The 16,352-nt window shown below is 36.0% G+C and overlaps 1 protein-coding gene across 2 annotated transcripts in view; it reads right to left on the bottom strand.

Moving 5' to 3' along the window:
• The window catches only part of LOC133519197 (nucleoside hydrolase-like), a 38,384-nt gene extending 25,504 nt beyond the window's left edge, over positions 1-12,880 (bottom strand). For both annotated transcript variants that reach the window (XM_061853192.1, XM_061853183.1), the window contains exons 1-4: positions 12,742-12,880; positions 11,348-11,449; positions 7,005-7,104; positions 6,199-6,367 (exon numbers count right to left, since the gene is read on the bottom strand). In XM_061853192.1, the coding sequence (XP_061709176.1) occupies positions 6,199-6,367; positions 7,005-7,104; positions 11,348-11,449; positions 12,742-12,800 (430 nt within the window). In that variant the 5' untranslated portion in view covers positions 12,801-12,880. The remainder of the gene's footprint in view (positions 1-6,198; positions 6,368-7,004; positions 7,105-11,347; positions 11,450-12,741) is intronic.
• Positions 12,881-16,352: the final 3,472 nt, after the last annotated feature.

The following is a 16,352-nucleotide window of genomic DNA, read 5'->3' as shown; positions in this document are numbered from 1 at the left end:
ATTTTTCTATATAAATATCGACACAGGTATATCCCTAGTAATTAACTTGTGACATCCTACAAAAATGAGGAATAACAAACATATAAACATTTCTTTTTGACACATTATCTAATTCGTAAGGAAACTAAGGACGGTATACATGTTTGTGAAGCATTTTTAGGGTTCCGTAGCCAAATGCCAAAAAACGGAACCCTTATAGATTCGTCATGTCCGTCTGTCTGTCCGTTTATGTCACAGCCACTTTTTTCCGAAATTATAAGAGCTATACTGTTCAAACTTGGTAAGTAGATGTATTCTATGAACCGCATTAAGATTTTTACACAAAAATAGAAAAAAAAAACAATAAATTTTGGGGTTCCCCATACTTAGAACTAAAACACAATAAATCTTTTTTCATCAAACCCATACGTGTGGGGTATCTATGGATAGGTCTTTAAAAATGATATTGAGGTTTCTAATATCATATTTTTCTAAACTGAATAGTTTGCGCGAGAGACACTTCCAAAGTGGTAAAATGTGTCCCCCCCCCCCGTAACTTCTAAAATAACAGAATGAAAAATCTAAAAAAAATATATGATATACATTGCCATGCAAACTTCCACCGAAAATTGGTTTGAACGAGATCTAGTAAGTAGTTTTTTTTAATACGTAATAAAATTTAAAAAAAATTTTTTTCATCAATCCCATACGTGTGGGTTATCTATGGATAGGTCTTCAAAAATGATATTTAGGTTTCTAATATCATTTTTTTCTAAACTGAATAGGTTTCGCGAGAGACACTTCCAAAGTGAAAAAATGTGTCCCCCCCCCCCCCCCCCTGTAACTACCGAAATCCGATTAGTTAGTTGACCGGTTAAATACGTGCCTTTGTTAATTCCCGTTTTTAGGGTTCCGTAGCCAAATGGCATAAAACGGAACCCTTATAGTTTCGCCATGTCCGTCTGTCTGTCTGTCTGTCTGTCTGTCTGTCTGTCTGTCTGTCTGTCTGTCTGTCTGTCCGAGGCTTTGCTCCGTGGTCGTTAGTGCTAGAAAGCTGAAATTTGGCATGGATATATAAATCAATAAAGCCGACAAAGTCGTAAAATAAAATCTAAAAAAATAATTTTTTTTAGGGTACCTCCCCTACACGTAAAGTGGGGGTGAAATTTTTTTTTCGCTTCAACCCTAGAGTGTGGCGTATCGTTGGAAAGGTCTTTCAAAACGAATAGGGGTTTTCAAGAAACATTTTTTGATAGAGTGAATATATTCGGAGATAATCGCTCCGAATGAAAAAAAAAATGTGTCCCCCCCCCCTCTAACTTTTGAACCATAGGTCCAAAAAATATGAAAAAAATCGTGGAAGTAGAGCTTAAAAAAGACATTAAATGAAAACTATAGCGGACATGATCAGTTTAGCTGTTTTTGAGTTATCGCAAAAAGTTTTCCCTTCATAGTAAAAAGACTTATTTTAATTAGGTACTGATTATGCAAATTTGCCAATTTGTTTAACTCAGGTGAAAGGTACCGTTTCATCCCTTGGTTAACAATTTACTATACTTTAAGCTCCAGTTTAGCTTATTGTGACGGAAGAGTTACTACGGAACCCTACACTGAGCGTGGCCCGACATGCTCTTGGCCGGTTATTTAATAAGAGTTTTAGGTAGGTATCTTTAAATATGTCATCATCAAATGTCGAAGTTTTCATATCTCGACGGCATCAAACTTAACCCTTAAATGTTCACTCTATGATCGCACAGGTTTTTTTTAACGAAATTTTCAGTTTTAGGTTCAGTTGAGGTAGATTAGAGGAAATAAAAACAAAAAAAAAATGGAAATAAGATTTTAATGTTTTTTTTAAAACGTCACTTAGAAATGACAGTGCCAACTTCACCTTACGTCATATCTAACTTAAATACGTCACATGAGACGGACATTGCCAACAATAACTGCACACTGTCGGCATTGGAAAAAAAAAACAAAAACTTAAATAATCCTCTACAAACAAAACGTTTTAAAATAAAATTAACTTGACACTACTACTGAGATCAAATTACAATAGGTATATTATCATTAGGTATTCAATAACATCAAGTAAACATAAAATATGACGGCCTCCGTAAATGAACATAACAAGAGTTTCTTTGGTTAAAGTCTTAACAAAACTATAAACTATTTTTCCTTATGATAACACAGAAAGCAATTCTTTTTAGGTGTAAAACACAGCCGGATATCGCACTTAGAGCACATGACTGTAGTTTTTCCGGTTTTGCACAGACGACATCTGCCTTGGGATGTAAACACAGCAAAGTGATCGTAGCAATCAAGACGTGCCTCATTGACTGGACGTGGTTTGAAAGGCCTAGAAATTGTAGCAATTCCAGGAGCAAGTGGCGCTCGTTCGATCTGTGACTTTCCGTCAGTTTTTATCAGTGCCAGAGCAACTTGTACCCGAAACTTTTTCAGAGACAAGTTACTCTCACCAAGTTGCTGGCAGTCTCGTCGATGCAACAACCAGCTGTTATTTAACGAAATATCCAACGTTTGAGAAAATATCGACAAGTACCATCGCCTCGTTTTCATGTGGATCCTGTATAATGCGGTTAACATGTCTGCTATATCAACTCCTCCCATGTGCGCATTATAAACTTTAATGGCATTTGGACAGGACACGGCAACTTTTTTTTTCTCCTTCTTGTCATACCTCTCTATTGTCGTTACTGGATCTTGAGCACAAAACGAACTGGCTATGTTTATGCATTGATTGTCAACCCATTTTGTGACAGCCAATCTTTTTGCATTGTCACACAGTACTTCGTATGATCCTCGTCCTTTTTTTTTCATGTCTTTGTCGCTGGTCGTACGACAATTTCGCAGTCGATCTTTTCTTATTGTGCCCAACGATAATATTCCCATTTCGTTGCGTAAGTAGTAAATCAATTCCAGAGAAGTGAACCAATTGTCAAAATAAACAGTACACAAAACTGGGTGTGATATGGTTTTGCACAAGTGGACAACTGTTTTACCCCCAACACCAAGGTAATCTTCTTCCCACTCTGTAAACCGAGCATTCCGAAATGTGTTTGCGCCATCATATGGAAAGAAGTCATAGACCATACCGGTTTTGCCAGCTCGGACCAGAAATTTAAACCCCCACTTGTGAGGCTTCTTGGGGTTATACTGTTTTCTATTGCCTGCCTTTTTTCCTTTATAAGGAATAATCATTTCGTCTATAGCAAATGATCTCTCTTCTTCTATTTGCAGGCATCGTTGACGCACATGTTCGATCACGGCTGAAACTTTGTGATAATTGTCAGTTTTGTCAACATTTGTGTTATCACAAAAGTGTAGATAACGCTTGATACATCTATAACGCTTGAGAGACATGACAGATGCTATAGGTTCGAATCTTAGATCATTACTCCAATAATCTTCGACTGCCGGCATATCAACGATTCCCATAATAATTTCAATACCCAGGAAACTTTCAATTTCTTTTTTTGTTACACAGATAGATTTACCGCTTTCTTGGACTGAGTAAAGATTCGTCATATCCACTATAAAATTTATGAGATCCTCAGTGAAAAATGATTCAAAATATTGGCGTGGTGACTTTACTTCAAATTGCTCTGCGAACTGGGGATCAGCATCAACTTCAACCGTGCCTGTATATTTAGTTTTTTTAAAACAGAAATCTAATTGTTTCATCTTACGCTTCCTTGTATTGGGTACTGTGGGTGGAGGAAGCATTGGCGACGACCCCGTAGTAGTAGCTGCTGGTCTACGTCGTGTCCTTACACCTGATCTCAAACGACCCACGGAATTTGGTGCTGCTGCTGGCGACACGGAGGCTATGAACGGAGATCTACTCATACCTGGTGTTAATGGGCTATCCACAGAAGTCATTGATGGTGTTTCTGGTACTGTAAATGCTGGTAAAGATGGAACGTCCTGGTCAAGCGGAGAATCAGGGGCTAGAATTTGTGGTCTATTCTGGTCTTCAGATCTGACAGATGTTCTTGTATCTTGCCCTGTTTCATCATCGTCGCTGAGCACGTCTAGCAGGTCAAACAGTCCAGGTGACACACTTCTAGGAGAAGAGGATCTGCTGCTGCGGTCGTCTCTAAAAAACTGTCTGGCTAAAATTCTCCTTTCTTGGTCGTCATCTGACTCTAAATCAGAGTCTTCAGATTCTGGAGGTGGTAGAAGAGCTATGATCTTCTTTGACCTCAAACGTTGCCCCGCCATATTACTGTAAAAATGCAACGGATGTTAGCAACACACCATAATTATTAGTCTCTAAAAGTTGGTACTGTCCTTTATAAGTGACGTTTTTGAGAACCCCCTAATTCTAGCGGATGTCGGCAATGTCCGTTACAAGTGACAAATAAGAAACACACAATATTTAGTACTATACTGGCAATGTCCGTTTGAAGTGACATATATTATAACTACAAAAATAAGAGTGAAATGGTTGCTATTTATTCACAATTATTACACTAATCAGTAACGTAATTAATATTTTAACTAAATTTAATACAAAACATGCATAAACCATTAAAATACTTACATAATAAACGATATTTGTCACAAGCGTCAACACACTTCACCATTGCAATTTTTGAACTGAGTATTATTCCTAATTTTGAGTAGCGAAAGACCTATAAATGTGCGTAAGAGTGAAAGAGATAGACGCTAGACCGCGCAAATCACGCCACCGGCGCGAGAGTTCCTGGAAATCTTAGTAAACATTGGCTTTATAGGACGTCATTTTAAACGGACAAAAACAATTTAAGGGTTAACGGGAATTAACAAAGGCACGTATTTAACCGGTCAACTATACTATGCAACTGTATTATTGTTAAACATTGTCATAATAAGTGCTTGTTTATTGCGTAACTTGTATTGTTTTTTTTTAAGTTAGCTATTTATAAGTTGTCTTTAAGTGAAATTTCTGTAATTTCTTAGACAACAATAAAGATTCTTTAAACCGAACTAACTAATCGGATATCGGTAGTTTGAAAAAATAGAAATAGGTACTAAAATAAATAGTTTGGCAACAAAAGCCGAGCCTTAAAATAATTCAATATGAGTAGTATTTTAATTTTAATGCCATTACAGCTTTTGTTTAGTTTAAGGCAAGTAACAATTATTTATTTAACAACAGAATTATTATATGAATAAATAAATATAAATTACATAAATAAATATTATAGAACATTATTACACAAATTGACTAAGCCCCACGGGAAGCTCAATAAGGCTCGTGTTGCGGGTACTTAGCAGCTTAGACAACGATATATATAATACATACATATTTATAAATACTTAAATACATAGAAAACATCCATGGCTCAGAAACAAATATCCATGCTCATCACACGAATAAATGCCCTTACCAGGATTTGAACCCGGGACCATCGGTTTCATAGGCAGGGTCACTACCCACTAGGCTAGAAAGGTAGTCAAATTATAAGGCTAGAAAGGTCGTCAAATTATAAGTATTGGATACTATTTATGAAGCCTATTTTAAAAATAAAACGTTATCTATTCATTTAAAAATGAAGTTTTAAATATTGATATAGCAAACTAAGGTAAATAAATGTACACTTGGAATTTGTACATCGATCATCTTTATCTAAGCTATCATATTAATATATAAAAGGATTCTTAAAAAGTTATTGTGCTTGTAAACATCGAACCAATGGGTAAAAAACTTAAGGTGTTTGATTAGGTCATGGTTAAGATAATGTTTATTGAATAATAACGGAATGTTAAAGTGTGTACAAACATCACTTTTATAATTTGTTCTTTTTTTGGTATTTCATAGTTAGTATTTTCCTCGCGTTAGTGCGGTGAAAAATTGTGTGTGGTTCATCCGGAGGCAACGTTTGTTTAAAACGCTTGTGCCTTGAAACCCTCGCAATACTCAAGATTCCACTTTTACAAAAAATAAATCAATAGTCATTTTATTAAGCTGCTTTCGCAATTTAAATACTACCTGAAACGATGTGCTCAATCTGTTCAGATGCGTCTAGTTAATTACATAATTTTAAATACCTACATTCAATAAAAAGTAGATAACTAAAATATTAATGACAGTGTTCTTCAACAAAGAGTTAAATGTATCATTAATTCATCACTATTATATGCTATCGCAAGAACTTAACCAACTATCTTGGGTTCATACTAGTGTATGAAGTTGAGTTTTATCGGAAGTACCTGGATGAGTTTTGGTCAGATCAATGAGAGCTGATACTGCGTTCTTCTCCTGGGCTGGCAGCAAATCGATCAATTGTTCACCACTATCTCCGAGTCCATCGTCTCCGTAATAATTGCCTCTTTGAAAATCTTTTAAAAGAGAGTCTTTAGCCCCTCTATAAATAGGAATCTAAAAATAAATACAAACATGATTGACATAAGCCTATAGTCATGTAAATATAATACAAAAGTACCTGTTTAGTAACCCAGCATGTATACTACCTACTTGAATTGGGTCATTTTTAATACAAGCCGGCAAATAGACTTTAAGTGGCCTCGAGATAATCAATCACCATTAACCGTTATGATGAAACGGAACGGAACGGGACGAAGTTTCCCTATGCCATTGCCATTCGCTTCATATTGTTTCGTTTTAGTCGCTTAATTTTGGTAGGATTTCAGAATTTAAGAAACCTATGCATCGATTGAACTTACTTCAATCGTGAGTCAGGGTTGTCAAACTAAGAATTGGAAAATAATGGTTATAAGGAGTTGCGAGAAAGATCCACGAAGACTAGTTACGGATCACAATTTATTAAATAAGTAACTATGTGTGATCTTTTTTAACTGAAAACAAATGTGTTAATAGGAATACACCTATATTCATTTTGTTCACAATTTCCTAGACCCAGATAAGCAGGTAGGTAAACCTTACGATATAAGGGCCAAAAAAGCCGGTTACCCGGATTAGAAATTCAAGATGTCTTCAGCTTCATAGACAGGGTCACTTCCGACTGTTCTAAAAGTTCGTTTAACCTATTACTCACATTTTGCCGTTTAGCTACTTTAAGAATTCTCTGGTTGTTTATACACACATTACTCTCTATTGTGTTACCATTAACCGTAGTAAGCGCTAGAAGTTGAGACCTGAAAATTGAGTACTATTAATTTATTATAAACTATAAGAATTAAGTAAATTATAAGAAGCCGGCAGCTGTTAATCTGCGAGCACGGCAGTGCCCCCGCCAAGACGGGCAAAGAGAAGCGCAAGGGCACTACCTACCTTTTCTCTAAGCGATTCGTCGTTTTTAGGGTTCCGTAGTCAACTAGGAACCCTTATAGTTTCGCCATGTCCGTCTGTCTGTCTGTCTGTCCGAGGCTTTGCTCCGTGGTCGTTAGTGCTAGAAAGCTGAAATTCGGCATGGATATATAAATCAATAAAGCCGACAAAGTCGTAGAATAAAATCTAAAAATTTTATTTTTTTGAAGGTACCTCCCATACACGTAAAGTGGGGGTGATTTTTTTTTTGCTTCAACCCTACAGTGTGGGGTATCGTTGGAAAGGTCTTTCAAAACTAATAGGGGTCTTCAACAAACATATTTTGATAAAGTGAATATATTCGGAGATAATAGCTCCAAAAGAAAAAAAAATGTGTCCCCCCCCTCTAACTTTTGAACCATAGGTCCAAAAAATATGAAAAAAATCGTGGAAGTAGAGCTTAAGAAGGACATTATATGAAAACTATAGCAAACATGATCAGTTTAGCTGTTTTTGAGTTATCACAAAAAGTTTCCCCTTCATAGTCAAAAGACGTACACCCACAGTTCATCCCTTGGTTAATAATCTACCATACTTTAAGCTCCAGTTTAGCTTATTGTGACGGAAGAGTAACTACGGAACCCTACTCTGAGCATGGCCCGACATGCTCTTGGCCGGTTTATTGTTTAATCCTCATAACTTAGGTTTGGATCCTTTAATTTAAAGGGCGGGTTATTAATTACTAATTTTTTTTAAAAACGTATTATGTTATTTACAACAAGGTGTTCCCATATACATTTTCGGACCTCTAGCTTCAACATTTGCGGAAGTCTCATACAAATGTCATCCCCTAGTTTAAGGGGTTAGGAAGTAAAAATTTCAAGATTTGGATTTTTTTTGTTAGTTTGTACTAATACTAGCTTATATACCAAATTTCAGCTGTCTACGACTTCAGGAAGTACCCTAAGAGTTTCAGTCATCATCAGTGAGTGAGTGAGTGAATGACAGAGTGTGTCGACGAAATAGGTTTTTTTTTTATATTAAAAAAATCTAAAGGAGAAGAGCCACGTAATTGAAATTTTCTATGTGGACCCCATCCTCAGAACTCGAACTTGACAAAAATTTGTTTTGAAAATCTAATTTGCTTAACAAACACAACGAAATGGACAAATCGCCCAACGTGTACTATGCGTCGTTGAAGAGTTCCATTATTATCATCATCAGCAGTTCCACTTCATCAAATGTCACTTTTTTAAATGTAAATGCTTGATTTGTTAGAGAAAATACAAAAATTACTATATGTATGCCTTTCACATTTGAAGAGTTCCCTCGATTCCTCATGGATCCCATGATCAGAACTGATTTTTTACAAAAACGGGACCAATCTGTATATATATAGGTATATATATAAATTTAAACAAAAAATAATTTTCAAAATCAGATCAGAAATGACGGAGTTATGGAGTAACAAACATTTAAAAAAAACATACAACCTAATTGATAATCTCCTCTTTTGCAATCTTGAAGTCGGTTAAAAAGCTCGCGAAATATGCCCACACTATGTATAAGCTTACTTTTGGGTATATCGCGAAACCGCAATACGAAATGCATATAAATTTTGTACAAAAATTATACTTAATGATTTTTTCTTATTAAAATAGCAATAGAAATTATATTCAAATTGTTTTTTTTTTATATTGTACACATCATATACATTCTATTTATTTTAAAATGATCATGAAATCCACTATTATTCCTTGGAAAAATGGACAGGCGACGTGCCACATCATAACTTTTAGTAGAATCATAGTAATGTATGTTATGTGCAAAAAATACAATCCACTGGTTTCTAATTATTCTAAATATTTTGTACACTTTACGCATATTTATTTAAGCGTATGTTTACAAGCAAGCCGGTTTTCGTCCCTCCTTTTCTACAATCGACCACCTTCACTCCCTAAATCAAATTGTAGAGAAATCCAACGAGTTCAAACAACCGTTGTATTTGGCGTTTGTTGACTATAATAAAGCCTTCGATAGTGTCACACATGGAGCCATCTTATCGGCACTGAGTAGTCATATAAACCATACGTATGTTGAACTCGTTGGACCGATATACAAGAATAGTACGGCCAGCATCAAGCTGCACGCACCAGGCCCTAAATTTAAAATCCTTAAGGGAATAAAGCAGGATGACCCGCTCTCTCCTAAATTGTTCACCAGCTGCTTGGAGGAAGTTTTAAAAAACTGGCGGCCTCTTGGGAGACAAAGGGTATCGAGGTCGACGATAGGAGGTTGACAAACCTTCGATTCGCGGACGACATCGTACTCTTCTTAACATCGGCAATTGAACTGCAATGTATGCTACAAGAACTTAGCGACGCAAGCCTTGAGGTTGGTCTGACGATGAACCAATCTAAAACCCAATTCATGACCAACAGCAAGAAACACGGGGTGACGGTGGATGGGAACATTTTGCAATATGTCGACGAGTATACTTATCTAGGCCAGATAGTATCCTTCACAGATCGCCAGGACAAGGAGATTGATAGAAGGATCGAAAACGCCTGGCGGAGCTTCTGGTCTATGAAGGAACTCATGAAAGGTAAACTCCCAATTGCACTGAAGCGCAAGCTCGTCGACATATGCATCTTACCCATCCTCACCTATGGTGCCCAAACCTGGTCATTAACTGAGGCGCAAAAATCACGGCTCAAGGTTTGCCAAAGGGCAATGGAGCGGAGTATCCTGGGTATACCAAGATCTGACAGCGTGAGGAACACAGAGCTTCGCTCCAAAACCCGTGTCGTCGATGTTGGGATGAAGACCGCCAGGCTAAAGTGGGGCTGGGCTGGACATATGCTAAAATAGCCACTAGCTGGCATCTCCAGTGTAGTCGTGGCAGAGGCAGACCGAGAAAGAGATGGCGGGACAGCTTGGATGCATTTCACCGGGACTGGCGGGATCTTGCTCAGCACAGGGAGGATTGGAAAGCTAGAGGGGAGGCCTTTGCCCAGGCCACACAAATAGGCTAATAAAATAAAATAAAAAATGTTTACAAGCATTCATGTGCTGCAAATTTTCTCTAAGTTAGTAGAAGACATAGTATTTATGGGAAAACTCGAGAGGGGGTTGCTGGGACGATGCTCTACAGCAACTCCAAATACTTTTGACTGTTACTTCTAATCTGTGGAGGTACAATTTTTTTTAAGTAAGTACTAATTGAGTACCTATTGTGTACTAAATCCTTATATAAAAAATGCCAAAATGCAATGTGGGGTTGCTGGAGAGCATGACGTGCTTAAATGCGTACATACACGTTGTTTAATTAAAAGAATTTACATTAAAACAGTTGGGTTTTAACTGTTGTGTAACATTTTGTGAAAATTAAAATGCGTAATTTTTTTCTAGGACAAGCTTTACTTGAGAAGCCCACGAAGTGCCTGGATGCGAAATCTCAACGAAGTCAGATATTTAGGCTTTTTTTCCATACAAATACCAAAACAAAAAATTCACATCAGCAGAAAATAATAGCTACAGTTTTTATATTGCATTGGATTTTGTCCGTAATTAAGGGGAGGCGGCAGCCAGCTGTCGTGCCGGTTGGCAACAATCCCCGCCATCGTAGTATGTAAGTACTTAAGTAAGAAGCAGCAGCACTAAGGGCATGTAGCGGTGCAACTATCAATCAATCAATCAATCAACTAAATCGTAAACCGTCCAAAGCAGGGACGGTTGTGTCATACGTATCATAATTATGATACATATATCATTTTTCAAGACGTATCATGTAAAATGAAAGCGGGTAAGGCTGGGTGGTCAAGGAAAACACCCAGACGCTTACAAATAAGACAAATTATTTTAAATTATTAAACTACTGCTGTCTTGATAAGAGTAACGTGCATTGTTACAACATTTTAGGGGTGTCCACGTATCAAAATTTTACACAGTAAATTTTTGAACGTTTGTATGGGGTATCATATTTTTTGCAAATTTGTATCATGATGTTGGCATCTAACATCACTGAGCAAGGCACGAAGGAGAGATCCGATGCGATCGCCAAGGCAAACGCAAGCACGGGAAATAATTTCTACGTGTATACTAATATGAACATAATAAAAAACTTCTTACTCATTGAAGTGCTTCTCATAAAGTAGCGCAAGGAATATGGCCACTGCGTCGTCACCACCAGCATCATTGTCAATTATTAATTTACTTTTTTTTAACGGAGAGCTGAAACAGTAATAGGCAATACACTTAAAATACACACAGAATTTCAACTGTTTACCTAAACGTAGTAGAGAGTGACCAACCTACTTTGCATGGCATTTGCTAAGACAAAGTGCGGAAATGCCAAATTGGTGATGAGTTACCTAAGACAGACTCTACCTACAATGTACATACAACCCGAAAACAAATGTAAAAAATATATAAAAGCAAACCACAGGAGCAACCGCTGTAACCCCAGATTATGGTGTCACTAATCAATTAGATTTTCAAAATCACTTTACCTGTGGCGTCGAATGATGATTGTGCTTCAAGTCTATTTGTTGGGATTAATTTAAAAAATAATTGAAGTAATACCGACGAATAATTTAAGTAATACGTTGTTTTTACCGTATTTTTATTGCTTTAATGTTACATTTCTAAATAAATTAATGTGCTTAACTTCCAAAAAATGTCTACCAACATTTTACGTAACAGATAAGTACTCAATATAAAAGCCGGACAAGAGCGATTCGGACTCGCCCACCGAGGGTTCCGTGCTTTTTAGTATTTGTTGTTATAGGGGCAACAGAAATACATCTGTGAAAATTTCAACTGCTAGCGGTTCATGAGATATAGCCTGGTGACAGACAGACAGACGGACAATGGAGTCGTAGTCACTAAGGGTCCTGATATACCCTTTGGGTACGGAACCCTAACAATTAACTGTTTTAAATAGAATTATCGAGCCGCGTCGAATTATGGTCCCTACCATAAAAATATTTTGTGTTAAATCTAAGCGTCGAAAAAAAACAAAACGTGACGCTCGGAATTCTTAGAAGATTATCGTAAAAATTAAATAAATAAATAAATAAAAATAATATTAAAATTATAAAAAAATATATATATAAAACTTGTTTTTAAAGTTGTAGATATAATTACTTTTTCACTTACTTCAAAGATAAGAAAAATATACCTTCATAAAAGATAAATAAAGTCTAAGAAAATAACGTGCCTCGAAAAATCAAGAAAAATGTATTCTCTTTCCTTCTTTTTTATATTTCCATGCCAATTATAAAATGTTTGTTTAATAAACGAATGGTTTACTGGGTAGGTCGTTATTTTAATAATTATTTATTGTGCAATAAAGGTTAAATAAATCGTAAAAGAAATCTTATTTTTATAAAAGTTAAACAAAGAGGTAATAAATAGATGTTGTACGTTGGAATTTTTAAAATACTGTAAACCATTTTTTTAAGATCTTTTCAGACACTTAGATATTTTTTGTGATAGTTACTGCATAAAATATTAGAGATTACCTTTCATTAGCAAAAACACACGAAAGTGATAATATTATTAACACGGCGAATAAAAACATTTTAACTCTAAATTTATTTCTCACACATGTGCCATTCTGCCCGTTTGGAGATAAACTAAAGTGACCCTGACTGACAGATATCTTATGAACGACCTATATCACATATTATTATAATGCTCTAATTATGAAGCAAGTACCTCTTATAAGTTAGAACCGATAAAGTAATGCAACGTTGTATCTTGTACATAGTACCAAGAAAACGAAATGTACATAACGTGTAGTTGGGTAATATAATAATCACATATGTACATACAAAATACGCTTTTGATCAACGTTTATGAGGGATCGGGGGAACTCTTCAAATATTATAATAATAATAGTTCTTTATTTATAGGTAAACACCCATTTCAAATAATTATGTAAAATGTAAAAATATAAAAAATAAAATAGTAAGCAACGATAAATATACTAAAAAATACCTAAAATTGATAAAAATTCGCAAGTCATTGTTAGTATCGTCACTTCCTGTTCCTTTCCCGGTGCACCGAAATCCAGTATTTATGTATAGGATTGTCCAGATAACAGGACAGCTTACGGATAATACTGTTGTCAGACGTTTTTAGGCGGCTCCAGAAGGAAGCGAAGCCGCGGCGAATGATAACAAAAAAATCAGGGACTTCGGCCTCTGCAAACATGGTTGGTGCGCTGCAGTTTCATGGTAGTTTCATTAGAATTTCATATGCATCATTATACTGCACTTTAATTTTATTGATCGCGCGTCTCGTGAATCTGCTCCAGAGCTGACATGTATAGAAGCATAAACAATATGCCCTAAACAATGTCACCTTCACTTCATCTTCATGTTGCACCACACGGCCAAAGCCCTGCGCTCTCGCTCAGTGTCGTCCTCATCAAGTACTCTCCGTGAGCATATATCCAAGGTACTTGAACCCTTGCACTCTTTCCACTTGTGCTTCATCCAGATACACTGGCGAGACATATTTATGTAAAATTTACAGATAATTTGTAAAATTTACAGAGAAATCTGTAAATTTAACACATATCTCTGTAAATTTAACACATATCTCTGTAAATTTTACAAATTATCTGTAAATTTAACATTATTGTTTTTTCCGTGTGACTTGAAAACCATCATTTTTGTATTTAGGACATTGTACTTTAGACCATGGCTACGAGCATATTGCTAATTATTTGTGCCCTTATGGCAGCCCATTCAGGTATAGACAACAATCAGATTTCATGTATAGACTGAAGAGGTGCGGCGAAGTCAGGCCGCCTTGGCGTACTCCACACTCTTATCCATATTCATTAGAGGTTATGTTGCCCCGTCTTACACAGTTTGATTGGTTCTCGTACCGGTATCTCAACAGATTCACGATCTTTGAAGGCACATTCGATTTAGCGAGTTTCTCCCATAGCAACTCTAAGTTAACTTGGACAAGAGCCCTACTAAGATCTATAAAACAGGCGTATACTGAAGTTTCCCGCGCCATATAGAAGTAAACCGTGCTTTTGAGGCTGAAAATCGCAGAATCTATTGAGAGGCCGGCCAGGACGAAAACCAAACTGGGCATCATCTACAAATAAATATTGCGCTGCAATTCTGGGTGTATTAATCTTTCAAGTATTTTACCTAGAATTGTACCTAAGGAAATCGGTCTGTAATTTTTAATACTTGAAAGATCACCCGTTCTATTTTTTGGCACAGGAACTACCACTGCCTTTACAAGTTTCTCGGTTAGGTACCCAAGTTAAGACATTGGTTATACAAATTAGCCAATAAACCAAACACTGTCACCTGCAGCAGGGAGTGGCTTGACACAGAAGTGATGTGAGAACAACTCGGCAATATCCTTTGCATCATGTATACCTTCGATACTGACTGGAACACTAGTTTTAGGATTAAGTTTTTTTTGTATCCTTCTAGAACTTGACAAAGTTCTTGTCAGCGCGATGGGTGGCTAGTATGTTCATACGTATAGTGTTCTCGTTGTTCTGACACCAGTTCAATTTGTTCTTAAAAACCTTCCGACTGTGGATCATTTGATCAAAAGTTTGCCCACTAAGCGGCCTGCCGTCCCAACAATTCAAACACTGCTTGGCCCTCTCGTGACTCTCTCACTTTTTTTTTTTTTTTTTATTTATTTATTTATTTATTTTTTATTATAACATTAAAATATAAAATATGTGTACCACAAAACAAAGTATTCGCCAAACTGCGAGACAGTTTGTTGGCGATGAGCTCGCTCGTTATACTTATAAAAAGGTACATAATTTTGCACTGTCCTACCGTCCCGGCATGGCCAATTTTTATGTAGGTATTACAATTATGAAGTAGGTATAACATAGGATTGGTGACTTAACACTGGTGACGCGGGCGCGGGACAGGAGCACAGCGGTGCGTAAAAAACTACCTTAACGCTAATTACTACGTTTGTTTATAAACTAACAACTAGTTATATTTTTACAACACAAGTGGCAAGAGGCACTACAATAGTTGATTTATATGAAGTTATTTTATGATACTAATATTAATGTTAGGTATTTCATTTACTATTCATGCTTTATGGAGTTATCGAATCTGTCTATTAATATTTCTTTAAATTTTTCTTTCAGGCTACCTATTTTTAATTTAGGGATATCTAGCAGTATTGGGTATTCATTGTAAATTTTTGGGATTAAGTATTCTTGGGTTCTCCGACCATAATAGTTTTTGGCTGCAGGTTGATACAGTGTTATTTCCAGTCCAAGACCTTTTTAGCAAGTCATAAAAAATATTAATTAAGTGCCGGTTTTTCATGCATACAGTGTGTGTCTTTCATAACGACACTAATTTCAAGGGCTGAAAGTATAAGTCCTAATGAACTGAAATTAGCATATTTAGTTAAAAAATAAAAAAATAAAATTTTCATACAAATTAATTGGGCACGCAATGTATCAGTAATAAATTAAACTTAACAATTGTCATGTGCAATGAGCGGAATTCTTCATAGCAAAAATCAAACTGTCAGAGGGATTGACCTAACTGTTTTATCGACTTATCGATAAATATTTGTCACTTAACGAAACAAAGTTAAAGTAATGAAATTAGGCTTTTGGATATACATACAAACAAATTAACGGTGTCCCTAATTAGCTGACCGCCACTGTATTTTGGTATAATAGTAAAGAATAAAACAGACAATACTTTTATGATGTAAATGAACGTAACATTTAGAGCAATATATTGTGGAAGAATCTTCTTTGAAACTGAAATAAGAATCTTTCTGTATCCATTTTTTTATTGTTTTCTTTTAGGATTAACCATTTTAGTAACACGGCACGGAAATCACTCATGAAAACTCAAGTGACATATGTGACGATTTACTTAATACGGAGATGCAAGTTGCTTATCAAAGAGGTCAAATGTTACAGAATAATCTTTTAAGTTGATTATGGATACCTAATGCGATATTATTCCGTAACATCGATAAGTCGATAAAACAGTTAGGTCAATCCCTCTGACAGTTTGATTTTTGCTATGAAGAATTCCGCTCATTGGTCATGTGATTTCATTGAAATTTCGCTCTTAGTGACATCCTGACACCTATT

The sequence above is a fragment of the Cydia pomonella genome, chromosome 1 (assembly GCF_033807575.1).
Source record: "Cydia pomonella isolate Wapato2018A chromosome 1, ilCydPomo1, whole genome shotgun sequence".
NCBI classification, from domain to species: Eukaryota; Metazoa; Arthropoda; class Insecta; order Lepidoptera; family Tortricidae; genus Cydia; species Cydia pomonella.
Note: the sequence above shows the minus strand (reverse complement) of the source record. Positions and strands in the feature narration are given on the sequence as shown.